The following is a 14,069-nucleotide window of genomic DNA, read 5'->3' as shown; positions in this document are numbered from 1 at the left end:
GCTTCGGCAGATGCAAGTCTAGGTAGGCGAGTTCTTCAGGCGGCGGTTGCCCACCTGTAGGAAGGGCTCGTTTTTTGGCTCTCTTTTATTGAGGTATTCTTTTACCCACCCAGGGACTGCTTTTGGACGTCCCAATTGTCTGGGTCTCCCAATGGAGCGACAAAGAAGAAGGGAATTTTGTTTACTTACCGTAAATTCCTTTTCTTCTAGCTCCTATTGGGAGACCCAGCACCCGCCCCTGTGCCCTTCGGGCTGGTTGTTCTTTTGTGTACACATGTTGTTCATGTTGAATTGTTCTTTTGGTTATGGTTTCAGTTCTCCGAACATCCTTCGGATTGAATTTACCCCAGACCAATTTATAAGTTTCCTCCTTCCTGCTTTTGCACCAAAACTGAGGAGCCCGTGATGCACGGGAGGGTGTATAGGCAGAGGGGAGGGGTTACACTTTTCAGTGTAATACTTTGTGTGGCCTCCGGAGGCAGAAGCTATACACCCAATTGTCTGGGTCTCCCAATAGGAGCTAGAAGAAAAGGAATTTACGGTAAGTAAACAAAATTCCCTTCTTCTAGGTCCATATCCCAGTCATTTGCTGAGTCCATGGGACTTTTGTCCAGGACTTTGATGAATATGCATCAGCCCTCCTCTCAGGGTGCCTCTAATACTGTTGACAGAGGACTCCTATCCTCTGACCTCCGTCCATCAGAGCTCACGGAGGATTCATCATCTGATCCCAGGCCCCGTCCTTCTAAGAGAAGGCGCAGGGTTTCCTCCCCCTCCCCATCCCACGGCTCTGTCTCAAGAGCTGACTCTCAAGATGAGGAGGATGCCCTCACTGGGGGCTCGGAGGCTATGTATCCCATCGATTTCTCTGAGGGTGACTCAGATCTTAGTGATTTGATTGCTTCTATTAATTCTGTGCTGGATCTCAATCCGCCAGTATCAGAGGAGCAACTCTCTTTGGCAGAAAAACATCAGTTTACCTCGCCTAAGAGAGTGAAGAGTGTGTTCTTTAACCACTCCAGTTTTCAGACCGCTGTGACCAAACCCAGGGCCTGCCCTGACAAACGCTTTCCAAAGCGTGGTTCTGATGACCGGTTTCCATTTCCACCTGAGGTGGTCAAGGAGTGGTCTCACTCCCCAAAGGTAGACCCTTCGGTGTCTAGGCTATCAGCCCGGACCGTTGTGTCGGTGGCTGACGGCACCTCACTTAAGGATTCCACTGACCGTCAGATTGACCTTCTGGCCAAATATGTGTATGAAGCTGCGGGGGCCGCGTTTTCCCCGACTTTTGCAGCAGTGTGGGCTCTCAAAGCCATCTCTGCTTCTCTAGAGGAGATGCATTCCCTCACCAAGGAATCTATGCCTGAGATGGTTACCTTAACTGCTCAGGCTTCAGCCTTTTCATCTTATGCCATGTCTGCCATGCTAGAGGCTTCTCACCGCACTGCAGTGGCTTCAGCTAATTCCCTCGTTATCCGCAGGGTTTTGTGGCTTCGAGAGTGGAAGGCAGATGCTTCGTCCAAGAAGTTTCTTGCTGGGCTCCCTGTTGCTGGTTCACGGCTGTTTGGTGAACAGCTGGATGAAATCATTAAAGAAGCTACTGGCGGGAAGAGTACTTCCATGCCACAAATTAAGACCAGGAAACCCGCCCAGGGTAGGAATCAATCGAGGTTTCGTTCCTTTCGTTCCTCCAACTGGTCATCCTCTAAGCCTTCCGCCTCGTCCGCTAACTCAGCCAAGGATCAGAAATCCAACTGGCGCCCAAAAGCGCGTCCGCAGAAGACCGCAGGAGGTTCTGCCACTAAGGCAGCTTCCTCATGACTCTCGGCCCGCTCCAGCCACGTCCTTAGTCGGTGGCAGGCTCTCCCACTTTGGCGACGCTTGGTTAAAGCAGGTCTCCGATCAGTGGGTGAGAGACATCATATCTCACGGCTACAGGATAGAATTCTCTTCCAGCCCTCCAAACAGATTTTTTCTCTCTACTCCCCCCTGCTCCAAGGCCGCCGCCTTCTCGCAGGCCGTGGCGTCCTTGCAGGCAAACGGAGTGATTGTCCCAGTTCCCGCTCAGGAACGGTTCAGAGGTTTTTACTCAAATCTCTTCCTAGTTCCAAAAAAGGACGGTACCTTCCGGCCCATCCTGGATCTCAAGCTTCTCAACAAGCATGTCCGGGTGTGGCATTTTCGCATGGAGTCTCTGCGATCAGTCATTGCCTCTATGACCCAAGGGGAGTTCCTGGCGTCCATCGACATCAGAGATGCCTATCTACATGTGCCAATCGCAGTGTCACATCAGCGTTGGTTACGTTTTGCGATAGGAGAGGATCATTTCCAATTCGTGGCTCTCCCCTTCGGGTTAGCCACGGCCCCTCGGGTATTCACCAAGGTCATGGCGGCAGTGATTGCGGTCCTGCACTTCCAGGGGTTAGCAGTGCTTCCTTATCTGGACGACCTTCTGGTCAAGGGTCCATCCAGCGCAGACTGTCAGCGGAGTGTTTCGCTCACTCTCGCCACCCTAGCCCAATTCGGGTGGATTGTCAATCTTCCCAAATCCACTCTGACTCCGACTCAGAGTCTCTAGGGATACAGAGTACCTAGGGATGCAGTTCGAGACTTTGCCGGCACTTGTGAAGTTGCCCTTAATCAAACAGCAGTCTCTCCGGCTAGCGGTGCGCTCTCTCCTGAGGCCCTGCCGTTATTCCCTCAGGCGCCTGATGCAGGTGCTGAGTGAAATTTGTGGCTTCCATGGAGGCGGTTCCCTTTGCCCAGTTCCATCTGCGTCCTCTGCAGCTGGACATTCTCCGCTGTTGGGACAAGCAGCCTGCCTCCTTACAGAGGTTAGTGGCTCTGTCGTCACAGAGCTCAGGGCACTTGGACTCTGTCCGAGTCAGCCTTTTCAATCAATGTGCTGGAAACCAGAGCTGTGTTTCTAGCTCTCCTACCCTTTCACCACCTGTGGGCGGGCAGGCACATTCGAGTCCAGTCAGACAACGCGACAGCGGTTGCCTACATCAATCACCACGGCGGGACACGCAGCCGCCTGGCAATGTTGGAGGTCCAACGCATTCTTCAATGGGCGGAGGACTCCAAGTCCACCATATCCGCAGTCCACATCCCTGGCGTAGAAAACTGGGAGGCAGATTATCTCAGCCGTCAATCCGTGGACGGTGGCGAGTGGTCTCTGCACCCGGCAGTGTTTCAGTCAATCTGCCGCAAGTGGGGCACTCCGGACGTGGACCTAATGGCATCCCGTCACAACAACAAGGTTCCGGTTTACGTGGCTCGCTCCCACGATCCTCAGGCCTTCGCCGCGGACGCTCTGGTTCAAGACTGGTCCCAGTTTCGTCTGTCCTACGTGTTTCCCCCTCTAGCTCTCTTGCCCAGAGTCCTGCGCAAGATCAGAATGGAGGGCCGTCGAGTCATCCTCATTGCACCGGACTGGCCCAGGCGAGCTTGGTATCCGGACCTGCTCCAACTGTCCGTGGAGATGCCGTGGCATCTTCCGGACCGTCCAGACCTGCTCTCGCAAGGTCCGTTTTTCCGCCCGAATTCTGCGGCACTCAAATTGACGGCGTGGCTCTTGAGTCCTGGATTTTGACGGCTTCTGGTATTCCTCCTGAAGTCATCTCCACTATGACTAGGGCCCGTAAGTCTTCCTCCGTCAAGATCTATCACAGGACTTGGAAAATTTTCCTGTCCTGGTGTCGCTCTTCCGGCCATTCTCCTTGGCCATTTTCGTTGCCGACCCTTCTGTCTTTTTTACAGTGCGGTCTGCAGCTAGGACTGTCCCTCAACTCTCTCAAGGGACAAGTCTCAGCTCTATCAGTGCTGTTCCAGCGGCGTCTCGCCCGGCTGGCTCAGATCCGCACCTTCATGCAAGATGCGTCTCACGTCATTCCGCCTTATCGGCGGCCCTTGGATCCCTGGGACCTTAACTTGGTCCTCACGGTATTGCAGAAACCCCCCTTTGAGCCTCTTAGGGAGGTTTCTTTGTATCGTCTTTCTCAAAAGGTGGCCTTTCTAGTTGCCATAAGTTCTCTCAGGAGAGTCTCTGATTTGGCTGCGCTCTCCTCGGAGTCACCTTTTTTTTGGTTTTTCACCAAGACAAGGTGGTTCTCCGTCCGACTCCGGACTTTCTTCCTAAGGTGGTCTCCCCCTTCCACCTTAACCAGGATATTTCCTTGCCTTCCTTCTGTCCGGCCCCTGTTCATCGCTTTGAGAAAGCGCTGCATACTCTAGATCTGGTGCGTGCTCTCCGGATTTATGTGGCTCGCATCGCTGCGCTTAGGCGGTGCACCTCTCTTTTTGTGCTAACCACAGGGCGGCGCAAGGGTCTCTCTGCTTCTAAGCCGACCTTGGCCCGTTGGATTAGATCGACCATTTCGGACGCCTACCAGAGTACTCAGGTGTCTCCCCCGCCGGGGATCAAAGCACACTCGACCAGAGCTGTCGGTGCCTCTTGGACTTTTAGGCACCAGGCTACGGCTCAACAAGTCTGTCAGGCTGCCACTTGGACTAGCCTGCATACCTTTTCGAAGCACTACCAAGTGCATGCTCATGCTTCGGCAGATGCGAGCTTGGGCAGACGCATCCTTTCGTTTTTAATAATCTATGTTATGTTGCGTATGTCTCTTTCATATTAATAAAAATATTTCTATTGCATACATACTCGTTGTATCTCCTGTTTCTTGTATATTGTACGAGTAGTGCATGCACCCTGTCGGGGTACATACATACCGACAGCGTGCACACCATATGGCTCATCTATTGAGAATTGTTGTCATAGGCTCAACAAGTCTGTCAGGCTGCCACTTGGACTAGCCTGCATACCTTTTCGAAGCACTACCAAGTGCATGCTCATGCTTCGGCAGATGTGAGCTTGGGCAGACGCATCCTTCAGGCGGCTGTCGCCCACTTGTGAAGTTAGGCTCCGCCTACTTTTTAGTTTTTTCTATTTATTCCCACCCAGGGACAGCTTTGGAACGTCCCATGGTCTGGGTCTCCCAAAGGAACGATAAAGAAAAAGAGAATTTTGTTACTTACCGTAAATTCTTTTTCTTATAGTTCCGTATTGGGAGACCCAGCACCCTCCCTGTTGCCTGTTGGCAATTTTCTTGTTCCGTGTGTTATCACCGGCTGTTGTCGTGGACAGAGTCTCCGGTTGTTCCGGTTCTTACTCGGTTCTACTTGTGGGTGGCTATTCTCCTTCAGCTTTTGCACTAAACTGGCTAGGACTGGCTACCAGGGGGTGTATAAGCTCAGAGGGAGGAGCTACACTTTTAAGTGTAGTACTTTGTGTGTCCTCCGGAGGCAGAAGCTAAACACCCGTGGTCTGGGTCTCCCAATACGGAACTATAAGAAAAAGAATTTACGGTAAGTAACAAAATTCTCTTTTTTTTAGAACAATTTTGGAGAGTTTCCACTCGGTTTCTGCTCCAAAAACTTAGCAAAAAGACTCAGAAAATAAAGATGTGTTCACACTGTGTTTTATCTGAAAAATTTGGGAAGCCAATTCCGGCATCATAAAAACATGCAGTTTGTTCCTATAGCAGTAAGGTTAATCCAGCTCATCAGTGGTAATGAACGGCATGCAGGGATGGAAGACTCTGAAATGTGGATAATTGTAGAAAGGAGAAGACTCCAGCGTCCGAAATAATTGAAAAAAGATGAACTTTATTCAATTAAAATCCAGAAAAATGTGCACTAATCATCATTATGGATGAGACCAAGGGAGCCCTAGGGATCCGGCAACGCGTTTTGAGCACAACCTTGCATTCGAAACGTGCTACCGATCCTTAGGCTATGTGCTCACGCTGCGTTTGTATGACGCTGCGTTTTTGTGCGTTTTTGGCCGCTAAAAACGCACATGCAGTTTTGAGGCCTAAAACGCACCCGAAAAATGCTCAAAAAATGCACTGTGTGCACATAGCCTAGGGCTCCCTTGGTCTAATCCATCATGATGCTTAATGCACATTTTTCAGGATTTTTCAGTTTATTCCTATGCAATTTTACTTCAATTGTTTTCCCAGAGGCTTTATGCAGAGATTTCGGAGCAAAAACTCAAAGTATTTCAGGAGTTTTGAGATTTTGTAGAATGATTTATAGGGCTTACGTTCAGTTTTTGTGCTAAAAACTGTAAAAAAAAAAACAAAACAAAACACTCTGTGTAGACATAGCCATTAAAAAATGGACGTTTCATGTTCTGACTTGTAGGCATCCTGGAGTTCTTCCACCATCAGCTGAAGGACATCATTGAGTACGCTGAGCTGAAGACAGACGTCTTCCAGAGCCTGAGAGAAGTTGGTAACGCGGTGCTCTTCTGTCTGCTCATCGAGCAAGCTTTGGTATGGAACAACCTTATATGATTCTCCGTCTATGAAAGGGGAAAAACGTTCAATATACCTTCAATTGTTTGTGTATTTTTAGTTTTTTTTGCTTGCTTGGATTTATTAGGGACTTTCCTTGTTTACTTTCAATGGGAAAAAAAATTCGTCATGGTCATATCACGGACACACAGATACAGTACCATAACCAAGTTGTGCATCTGAGCAGTCATTAGTATTACATGCCCAGGACTAGAAGTAAACGAGAAAGGTCCTTATTGAGTGACTTCAAGCAGAGATTATAAAAACCTCGAGGAACTGAACCAGAAAGTGAAGATGACGAATGAGCACATATAGAGTTTAGCCATAAGCTTTGTAGGACACTTGTTGGTAGATTGCTAAGCTCGTGCGATCTGCGGCATTTCCAATTAATAGTCCCCACAGCACCATTATTCTGCAGCGCGACTCTGTAGGCTAAGATGGAGGCTTACCAATCCATGGACTACCTGTCACGGTTCCGATTTGCAGAGCATCTTGTGCTCTGTGATGTTCTGCCATTCTCTCCTGGAGAGCCGGTACTTGCCTGCTCTGTCGCGCATAGCAGTTTGCAGGTTGAGATGCTCTGCTGTTTGTCTTGAGCTCCTGTGGACGGGTTGTTTCTCAGCACTGGGTCCTATGCTGGTGCTAGGAGGTGCTTACTCAGATGTTCCTCCTCGCCCGAAACGTCACCATTCGTATTTCCTGGTTCCTCAGTAAGTGCTCTTGGCTCCTGTTTGTGTACAGTTATCTGATCTTGGCTTCTTGACCCTGGACTGTAGTTGACTCTACTCTGCCCGCCCTTCTGACTTTGTTATTATCTTCTGTCTTCTGACCTCTGCCCTTCCCCTGACCACGTCTCCTTCTGCTCCCTGTATCCTATACATACTCACCTGGATTCCTAACCCTCGACCTGTATCTTGACCTCGTCTCTGCCTGCTCCCTGTGTCCTGTCGTGTCCTCCTGGTTTCTGATCCTGGCTTGTCGGACTACTTCTCCGTTCACACTACACGCAAGTAGTATCTAGCGCCACCTAGTGACTAGCTTCACACTAACGCCACATAGTGTCGAGCATCACACTACCAACCAGAGTCCTGCAAATCTTTTTTGTCAATATTAGCACATTGCAATAAGTGTATTATCTGTCTTTTTTAAGACTAGGTCAACACCCAGGATTTTATTCCCCACAATTTTTATTTTATTTACTTAAAACATTTATTTCTTGTTTCCTTTCCCAGTCCCAGGAGGAGGTTTGTGATCTCCTTCATGCTGCACCATTCCAGAATATTCTTCCTCGTGTATACATCAAAGGTGAGTCCGGCCAGAAAAAACATGGATGAGTAAAGGTATGTGCACACGATCAGGATCCGCTAGACGTGGCGGGTCCTGATTTGCCGGGGCCGCAAGTGCTCACCGCAGGAGACCGCAGCTGCACATGCCCACAATCCGGGCTCGAGTAGTTGTGGTCTCTCTTTGTTATCCCTGGGGAGGACGCTTGCATCTCTGCAGCAAAGAATTGACATGCTTGAGGCTCGGGAAGCCGCACCGCAGGTCAGTTTACACTGCCAGCAGTACACACACAGTGGGCATAGGATTTCTATAAATCCCAGCCATTGTGCTTGCACTGTACAATGTAGTGTATTGAAAGCAGCTGAAACACGCTGCGTCCAAAACGCTGTGAACCCTGATCGTGGGCAAGCAACCTAAGAATAAAGAGTTTAGGATTAAAGCCAATATGTGCAGCCTATGAAATACATCCAAGGTGCTGAGGACACCTGGATTCGCTGGCCATACACATGAGATAACATCCGGCTCGGCCGAGTGCTTATGCGTTTTCAACAGGGAGAAAGTAAAAAGCCTCTGAAAGCCTGAAAAGTAAAGGATCAACCAATGAAATCCCAACTGGCCATCCCTCTCTCCCAGCATCTGTTGGGGTACAATCGAAAGCCCCTATACACTTCCGATGGTCAGCTGGCCCACCAATGTTGTTGGGTTCATCTGACATTCATTTAATGTTTATGATGGCCTATTTTGATTATCAATCTTTTTTTGCCCATCATTAGAGGGAGAACGTCTGGAGGTGAGGATGAAGCGGCTTGAAGCCAAATATGCTCCACTGCATCTTGTTCCATTGATTGAACGACTGGGCACACCACAGGTATGGAGGCCATTAGCCACTAGAGCTTCTACAGATCAAGAAGTGTCCAGGAGACTTTTACAAATCCAAGAGAATCATTTGACAAAAAATTTGACCAAAACTGATCACAAAACTTACTAGAATAAACATTTAGGATGTGCAGAATTAATATATGCCACTTACTTTTATGTCACAGAACTAAATATACAAAAAATAACCATGATCCAGTGTCACGGGGTGTGATGGAATAACCGAGGACCGGGACTCTTAAACTGGCCCTTAAGCTAGGGGGACATAGCTGTCCCTGATCCCAGAGATACACTTGATGGTGAGGATGTCTGGGCTGCCTTCCTTGCCTTGGTCCAGTACAGCACTGATTTAATACCACCTCTTCCTCACCTCAGGGGAAGGCTGGGACAGAAGTGGAAGAACCAACAGATATGGACAAACAGGGGAACAAAAACTCGTTCACTCAGCATGCTCACACAGAGGTATTAGACTACAAGTGATAAGGTGGAAAATAAAACAGGGTGGAAACAACAAGAATATGAGAGAACTCCACAACAACTCCACGCACAAAGCACTAAAATCACCAGCAGTACTGGGATACAACAGCACAGGGACCGGTGTAGCAAAAGCTATAGTCGGCATGGGAAGGCAGGCGGGGAGTGATTGTGATAGGTCTCTCACCACATGCAGGCCAGTAGAAATTAACTCTTGCCAGCCTGATCACTAATGAACACACAGCTGGTCGATGCCGGAGCCTGTCTGTGTAACTCAGAAGCACCAGAAAAACCATAGGCTGAAGTGTTAGTCTGTCGTCTGAACAGTGTCTGATGCCGCCATGACACTCGACGAGTTATAAGCCAAACCCCGTGTGATATCCAGATGTCATAAGCAGCTGCCACAGAGGTGATAAATGCCCGGATTCGGTGCAGGGAATGTTTAGAGCTTTAACTGCTTTACATTTCAATCTCAAAGTAGAAATAATAAGAGATACCACCCATAAATGTGACATACAGAGGACACATATACTCCTTCATTGGTAAGAGGGTGATAACAAGAAGAAAAGTTCCTGTAATTCCATTGGCAGAACACTAGAAAACTATCCAAGCTACAGATGACAGTAATGGGCTGTGACTGGTAAGGGGGGGTGATAAAATGAAGAAATGATCCTGAATTTGTCACTGGAGGCTCTACGGGAGAAGAGTTGACCTTTCTTCTTGTTATCACTTCTCCTCCCAGAACCAGGAACTTTTCATGTTGCTCCTCAACTTCAAGACAAAGGTGCTCCTGGAATATGGCTCCTAACCTAAGAAAGATAAAATTATGGACTTTAATACGATACCGAGATATATTGTAGCCTAATATGTCTGACTTCTTGTTTATGTGTCCTCTTACAGCAAATCGCCATCGCCAGGGAAGGTGACCTGCTGACTAAGGAGAGACTGTGTTGTGGTCTGTCCATGTTTGAAGTGATCCTGACCCGGATACGCAGTTATCTGCAGGACCCGATATGGCGCGGCCCTCCGCCCACTAATGGAGTGATGCATGTAGATGAGTGCGTGGAGTTTCACCGGCTCTGGAGCGCCATGCAGTTTGTTTACTGTATTCCTGTGGGCACCAATGAATTTACAGCGGAGTGAGTAACGGATGGCATTTATCACACGATACATAGCGGCCAAATCAAAAGTCGCGAAAATCTTACAATTTTTCATATTTTCCAACTTTAATTTTTGGACTAATACTTTTCTTCTTCCATTCAGGCAGTGCTTTGGAGACGGCTTGAACTGGGCAGGTTGTGCCATCATTGTGCTACTCGGGCAGCAGCGTCGCTTCGATCTCTTTGACTTCTGCTATCATCTTCTGAAAGTCCAGAGGCAGGATGGGAAGGATGAAATTATCAAAAATGTGGTAAGTACAATCACCATAGACAGGGTACATAATAGAGAACATGGAATAGGGCTACATCTACTGCCCTGACACCAGAGACCACCAGCGAAAAAATCCCTGCAACATATTACATCCTTATATAATGCAGTGTATCAGTTCATACCCGCAGCATTTCAATCATTAGTTCTCTAATCATGTAGTTAGGCAAAGTTGAGCCATCACTTTAGGAAACACTACATGGAGAAAAGTATTGATCCACATGTCTTATTCATTGTATGCATGTTTTTCATTCAACCCCCGGTGTATAACATCCGGCCCCTCACATCCCAGTGTATAACATCCAGCCCCTCACACCCCAGTGTATAACATCCGGCCCCTCACACCCCAGTGTATAACATCCAGCCCCTTACCCCCAGTGTATAACATCCGGCCCCTCACACCCCAGTGTATAACATCCAGCCCCTCACACCCCAGTGTATAACATCCAGCCCCTCACAGCCAGTGTATAACATCCAGCCCCTCACACCCCAGTGTATAACATCCAGCCCCTCACACCCCAGTGTATAACATCCGGCCCCTCACACCCCAGTGTATAACATCCAGCCCCTTACCCCCAGTGTATAACATCCGGCCCCTCACACCCCAGTGTATAACATCCAGCCCCTCACACCCCAGTGTATAACATCCAGCCCCTCACAGCCAGTGTATAACATCCAGCCCCTCACACCCCAGTGTATAACATCCAGCCCCTCACACCCCAGTGTATAACATCCAGCCCCTCACACCCCAGTGTATAACATCCAGCCCCTCACACCCCAGTATATAACATCCAGCCCCTCACACCTCAGTGGATAACATCCAGCCCCTCACACCCCAGTGTATAACATCCAGCCCCTCACACCCCAGTGTATAACATCCAGCCCCTTACCCCCAGTGTATAACATCCGGCCCCTCACACCCCAGTGTATAACATCCAGCCCCTCACACCCCAGTGTATAACATCTGGCCCCTCACAGCCAGTGTATAACATCCAGCCCCTCACACCCCAGTGTATAACATCCAGCCCCTCACACCCCAGTGTATAACATCCAGCCCCTCACAGCCAGTGTATAACATCCAGCCCCTCACACCCCAGTGTATAACATCCAGCCCCTCACACCCCAGTGTATAACATCCAGCCCCTCACACCCCAGTGTATAACATCCAGCCCCTCACACCCCAGTATATAACATCCAGCCCCTCACACCCCAGTGTATAACATCCAGCCCCTCACACCTCAGTGTATAACATCCAGCCCCTCACACCCCAGTGTATAACATCCTGCCCCTCACACCCCAGTGTATAACATCCGGCCCCTCACACCCCAGTGTATAACATCCAGCCCCTCACACCCCAGTGTATAACATCCTGCCCCTCACACCTCAGTGTATAACATCCAGCCCCTCACACCCCAGTGTATAACATCCGGCCCCTCACACCCCAGTGTATAACATCCAGCCCCTCACAGCCAGTGTATAACATCCAGCCCCTCACACCCCAGTGTATAACATCCAGCCCCTCACATCCCAGTGTATAACATCCTGCCCCTCACACCCCAGTGTATACCATCTTGCCCCAGTGTATAACATCCAGCCCCTCACACCCCAGTGTATAACATCCAGCCCCTCACACCCCAGTGTATAACATCCAGCCCCTCACAGCCAGTGTATAACATCCAGCCCCTCACACCCCAGTGTATAACATCCAGCACCTCACAGCCAGTGTATAACATCCAGCCCCTCACACCCCAGTGTATAACATCCTGCCCCTCACACCCCAGTGTATAACATCCAGCCCCTCACATCCCAGTGTATAACATCCAGCCCCTCACACCCCAGTGTATAACATCCAGCCCCTCACACCCCAGTGTATAACATCCAGCCCCTCACACCCCAGTGTATATCATCCAGCCCATCACACCCCAGTGTATAACATCTGGCCCCTCACACCCCAGTGTATAACATCCAGCCCCTCATACCCCAGTGTATAACATCCAGCCCCTCACACCCCAGTGTATAACATCCAGCCCCTCACATCCCAGTGTATAACATCCAGCCCCTCACACCCCAGTGTATAACATCCAGCCCCTCACATCCCAGTGTATAACATCCAGCCCCTCACACCCCAGTGTATAACATCCAGCCCCTCACACCTCAGTGTATAACATCCAGCCCCTCACACCCCAGTGTATAACATCCAGCCCCTCACACCTCAGTGTATAACATCCAGCCCCTCACATCCCAGTGTATAACATCCAGCCCCTCACACCCCAGTGTATAACATCCAGCCCCTCACACCCCAGTGTATAACATCCAGCCCCTCACACCCCAGTGTATAACATCCGGCCCCTCACACCCCAGTGTATAACATCCAGCCCCTCACACCCCAGTGTATAACATCCAGCCCCTCACACCTCAGTGTATAACATCCAGCCCTACACCCCCCAGTGTATAACATCTGGCCCCTCACACCCCAGTGTATAACATCCAGCCCCTCACACCCCAGTGTATATCATCCAGCCCCTCACACCCCAGTGTATAACATCCAGCCCCTCACACCTCAGTGTATAACATCCAGCCCCTCACACCCCAGTGTATAACATCCAGCCCCTCACACCCCAGTGTATAACATCCAGCCCCTCACACCTCAGTGTATAACATCCAGCCCTACACCCCCCAGTGTATAACATCTGGCCCCTCACACCCCAGTGTATAACATCCAGCCCCTCACACCCCAGTGTATATCATCCAGCCCCTCACACCCCAGTGTATAACATCCAGCCCCTCACATCCCAGTGTATAACATCCAGCCCCTCACACCCCAGTGTATAACATCCAGCCCCTCACACCCCAGTGTATAACATCCAGCTCCTCGCCCCCAATGTATAACATCCAGCCCCTCACACCCCCGGTGTATAACCTCCGGCCCTACACCCCCGGTGTATAACATCCAGCCCCTCACCCCCAGTGTATAACATCCAGCCCCTCACACCCCAGTGTATAACATCCAGCCCCTCACACCCCAGTGTATAACATCCAGCCCCTCACACCCCAGTGTATAACATCCAGCCCCTCACACCCCAGTGTATAACATCCAGCCCCTCACACCCCAGTGTATAACATCCAGCCCCTCACACCCCAGTGTATAACCTCCGGCCCTACACCCCCGGTGTATAACATCCAGCCCCTCACCCCCAGTGTATAACATCCTGCCCCTCACACCCCAGTGTATAACATCCTGCCCCTCACACCCCAGTGTATAACATCCAGCCCTTCACCCCCAGTGTATAACATCCGGCCACTCACACCCCAGTGTATAACATCCTGCCCCTCACACCCCAGTGTATAACATCCAGCCCCTCACACCCCCAGTGTATAACATCCAGCCCCTCACACCCCAGTGTATAACATCCAGCCCCTCACACCCCAGTGTATAACATCCTGCCCCTCACACCCCAGTGTATAACATCCAGCCCCTCTCCCCCGGTGTATAACATCCAGCCCCTCACACCCCAGTGTATAACCTCCGGCCCCTCACCCCCAGTGTATAACATCCAGCCCCTCGCCCCCGGTGTATAACATCCTGCCCCTCTCACCCCAGTGTATAACATCCAGCCCCTCACACCCCGGTGTATAACCTCCGGC

At 50.0% G+C, this 14,069-nt stretch overlaps 1 protein-coding gene across 3 annotated transcripts in view; it reads left to right on the top strand.

The window, feature by feature from the left end:
- CYFIP2 (cytoplasmic FMR1 interacting protein 2) overlaps positions 1–14,069 on the top strand; it is a 149,335-nt gene that overhangs the window by 132,156 nt on the left and 3,110 nt on the right. For all 3 annotated transcript variants that reach the window (XM_075344300.1, XM_075344298.1, XM_075344299.1), the window contains 5 exons: positions 6,211–6,341; positions 7,595–7,667; positions 8,420–8,514; positions 9,897–10,135; positions 10,260–10,407. In XM_075344300.1, coding sequence (XP_075200415.1) covers positions 6,211–6,341; positions 7,595–7,667; positions 8,420–8,514; positions 9,897–10,135; positions 10,260–10,407 — 686 coding nt within the window. The remainder of the gene's footprint in view (positions 1–6,210; positions 6,342–7,594; positions 7,668–8,419; positions 8,515–9,896; positions 10,136–10,259; positions 10,408–14,069) is intronic.

This window comes from Anomaloglossus baeobatrachus, chromosome 4, assembly GCF_048569485.1.
Source record: "Anomaloglossus baeobatrachus isolate aAnoBae1 chromosome 4, aAnoBae1.hap1, whole genome shotgun sequence".
NCBI lineage: Eukaryota > Metazoa > Chordata > Amphibia > Anura > Aromobatidae > Anomaloglossus > Anomaloglossus baeobatrachus.
This window is presented reverse-complemented; position numbering and strand designations above follow the sequence as displayed.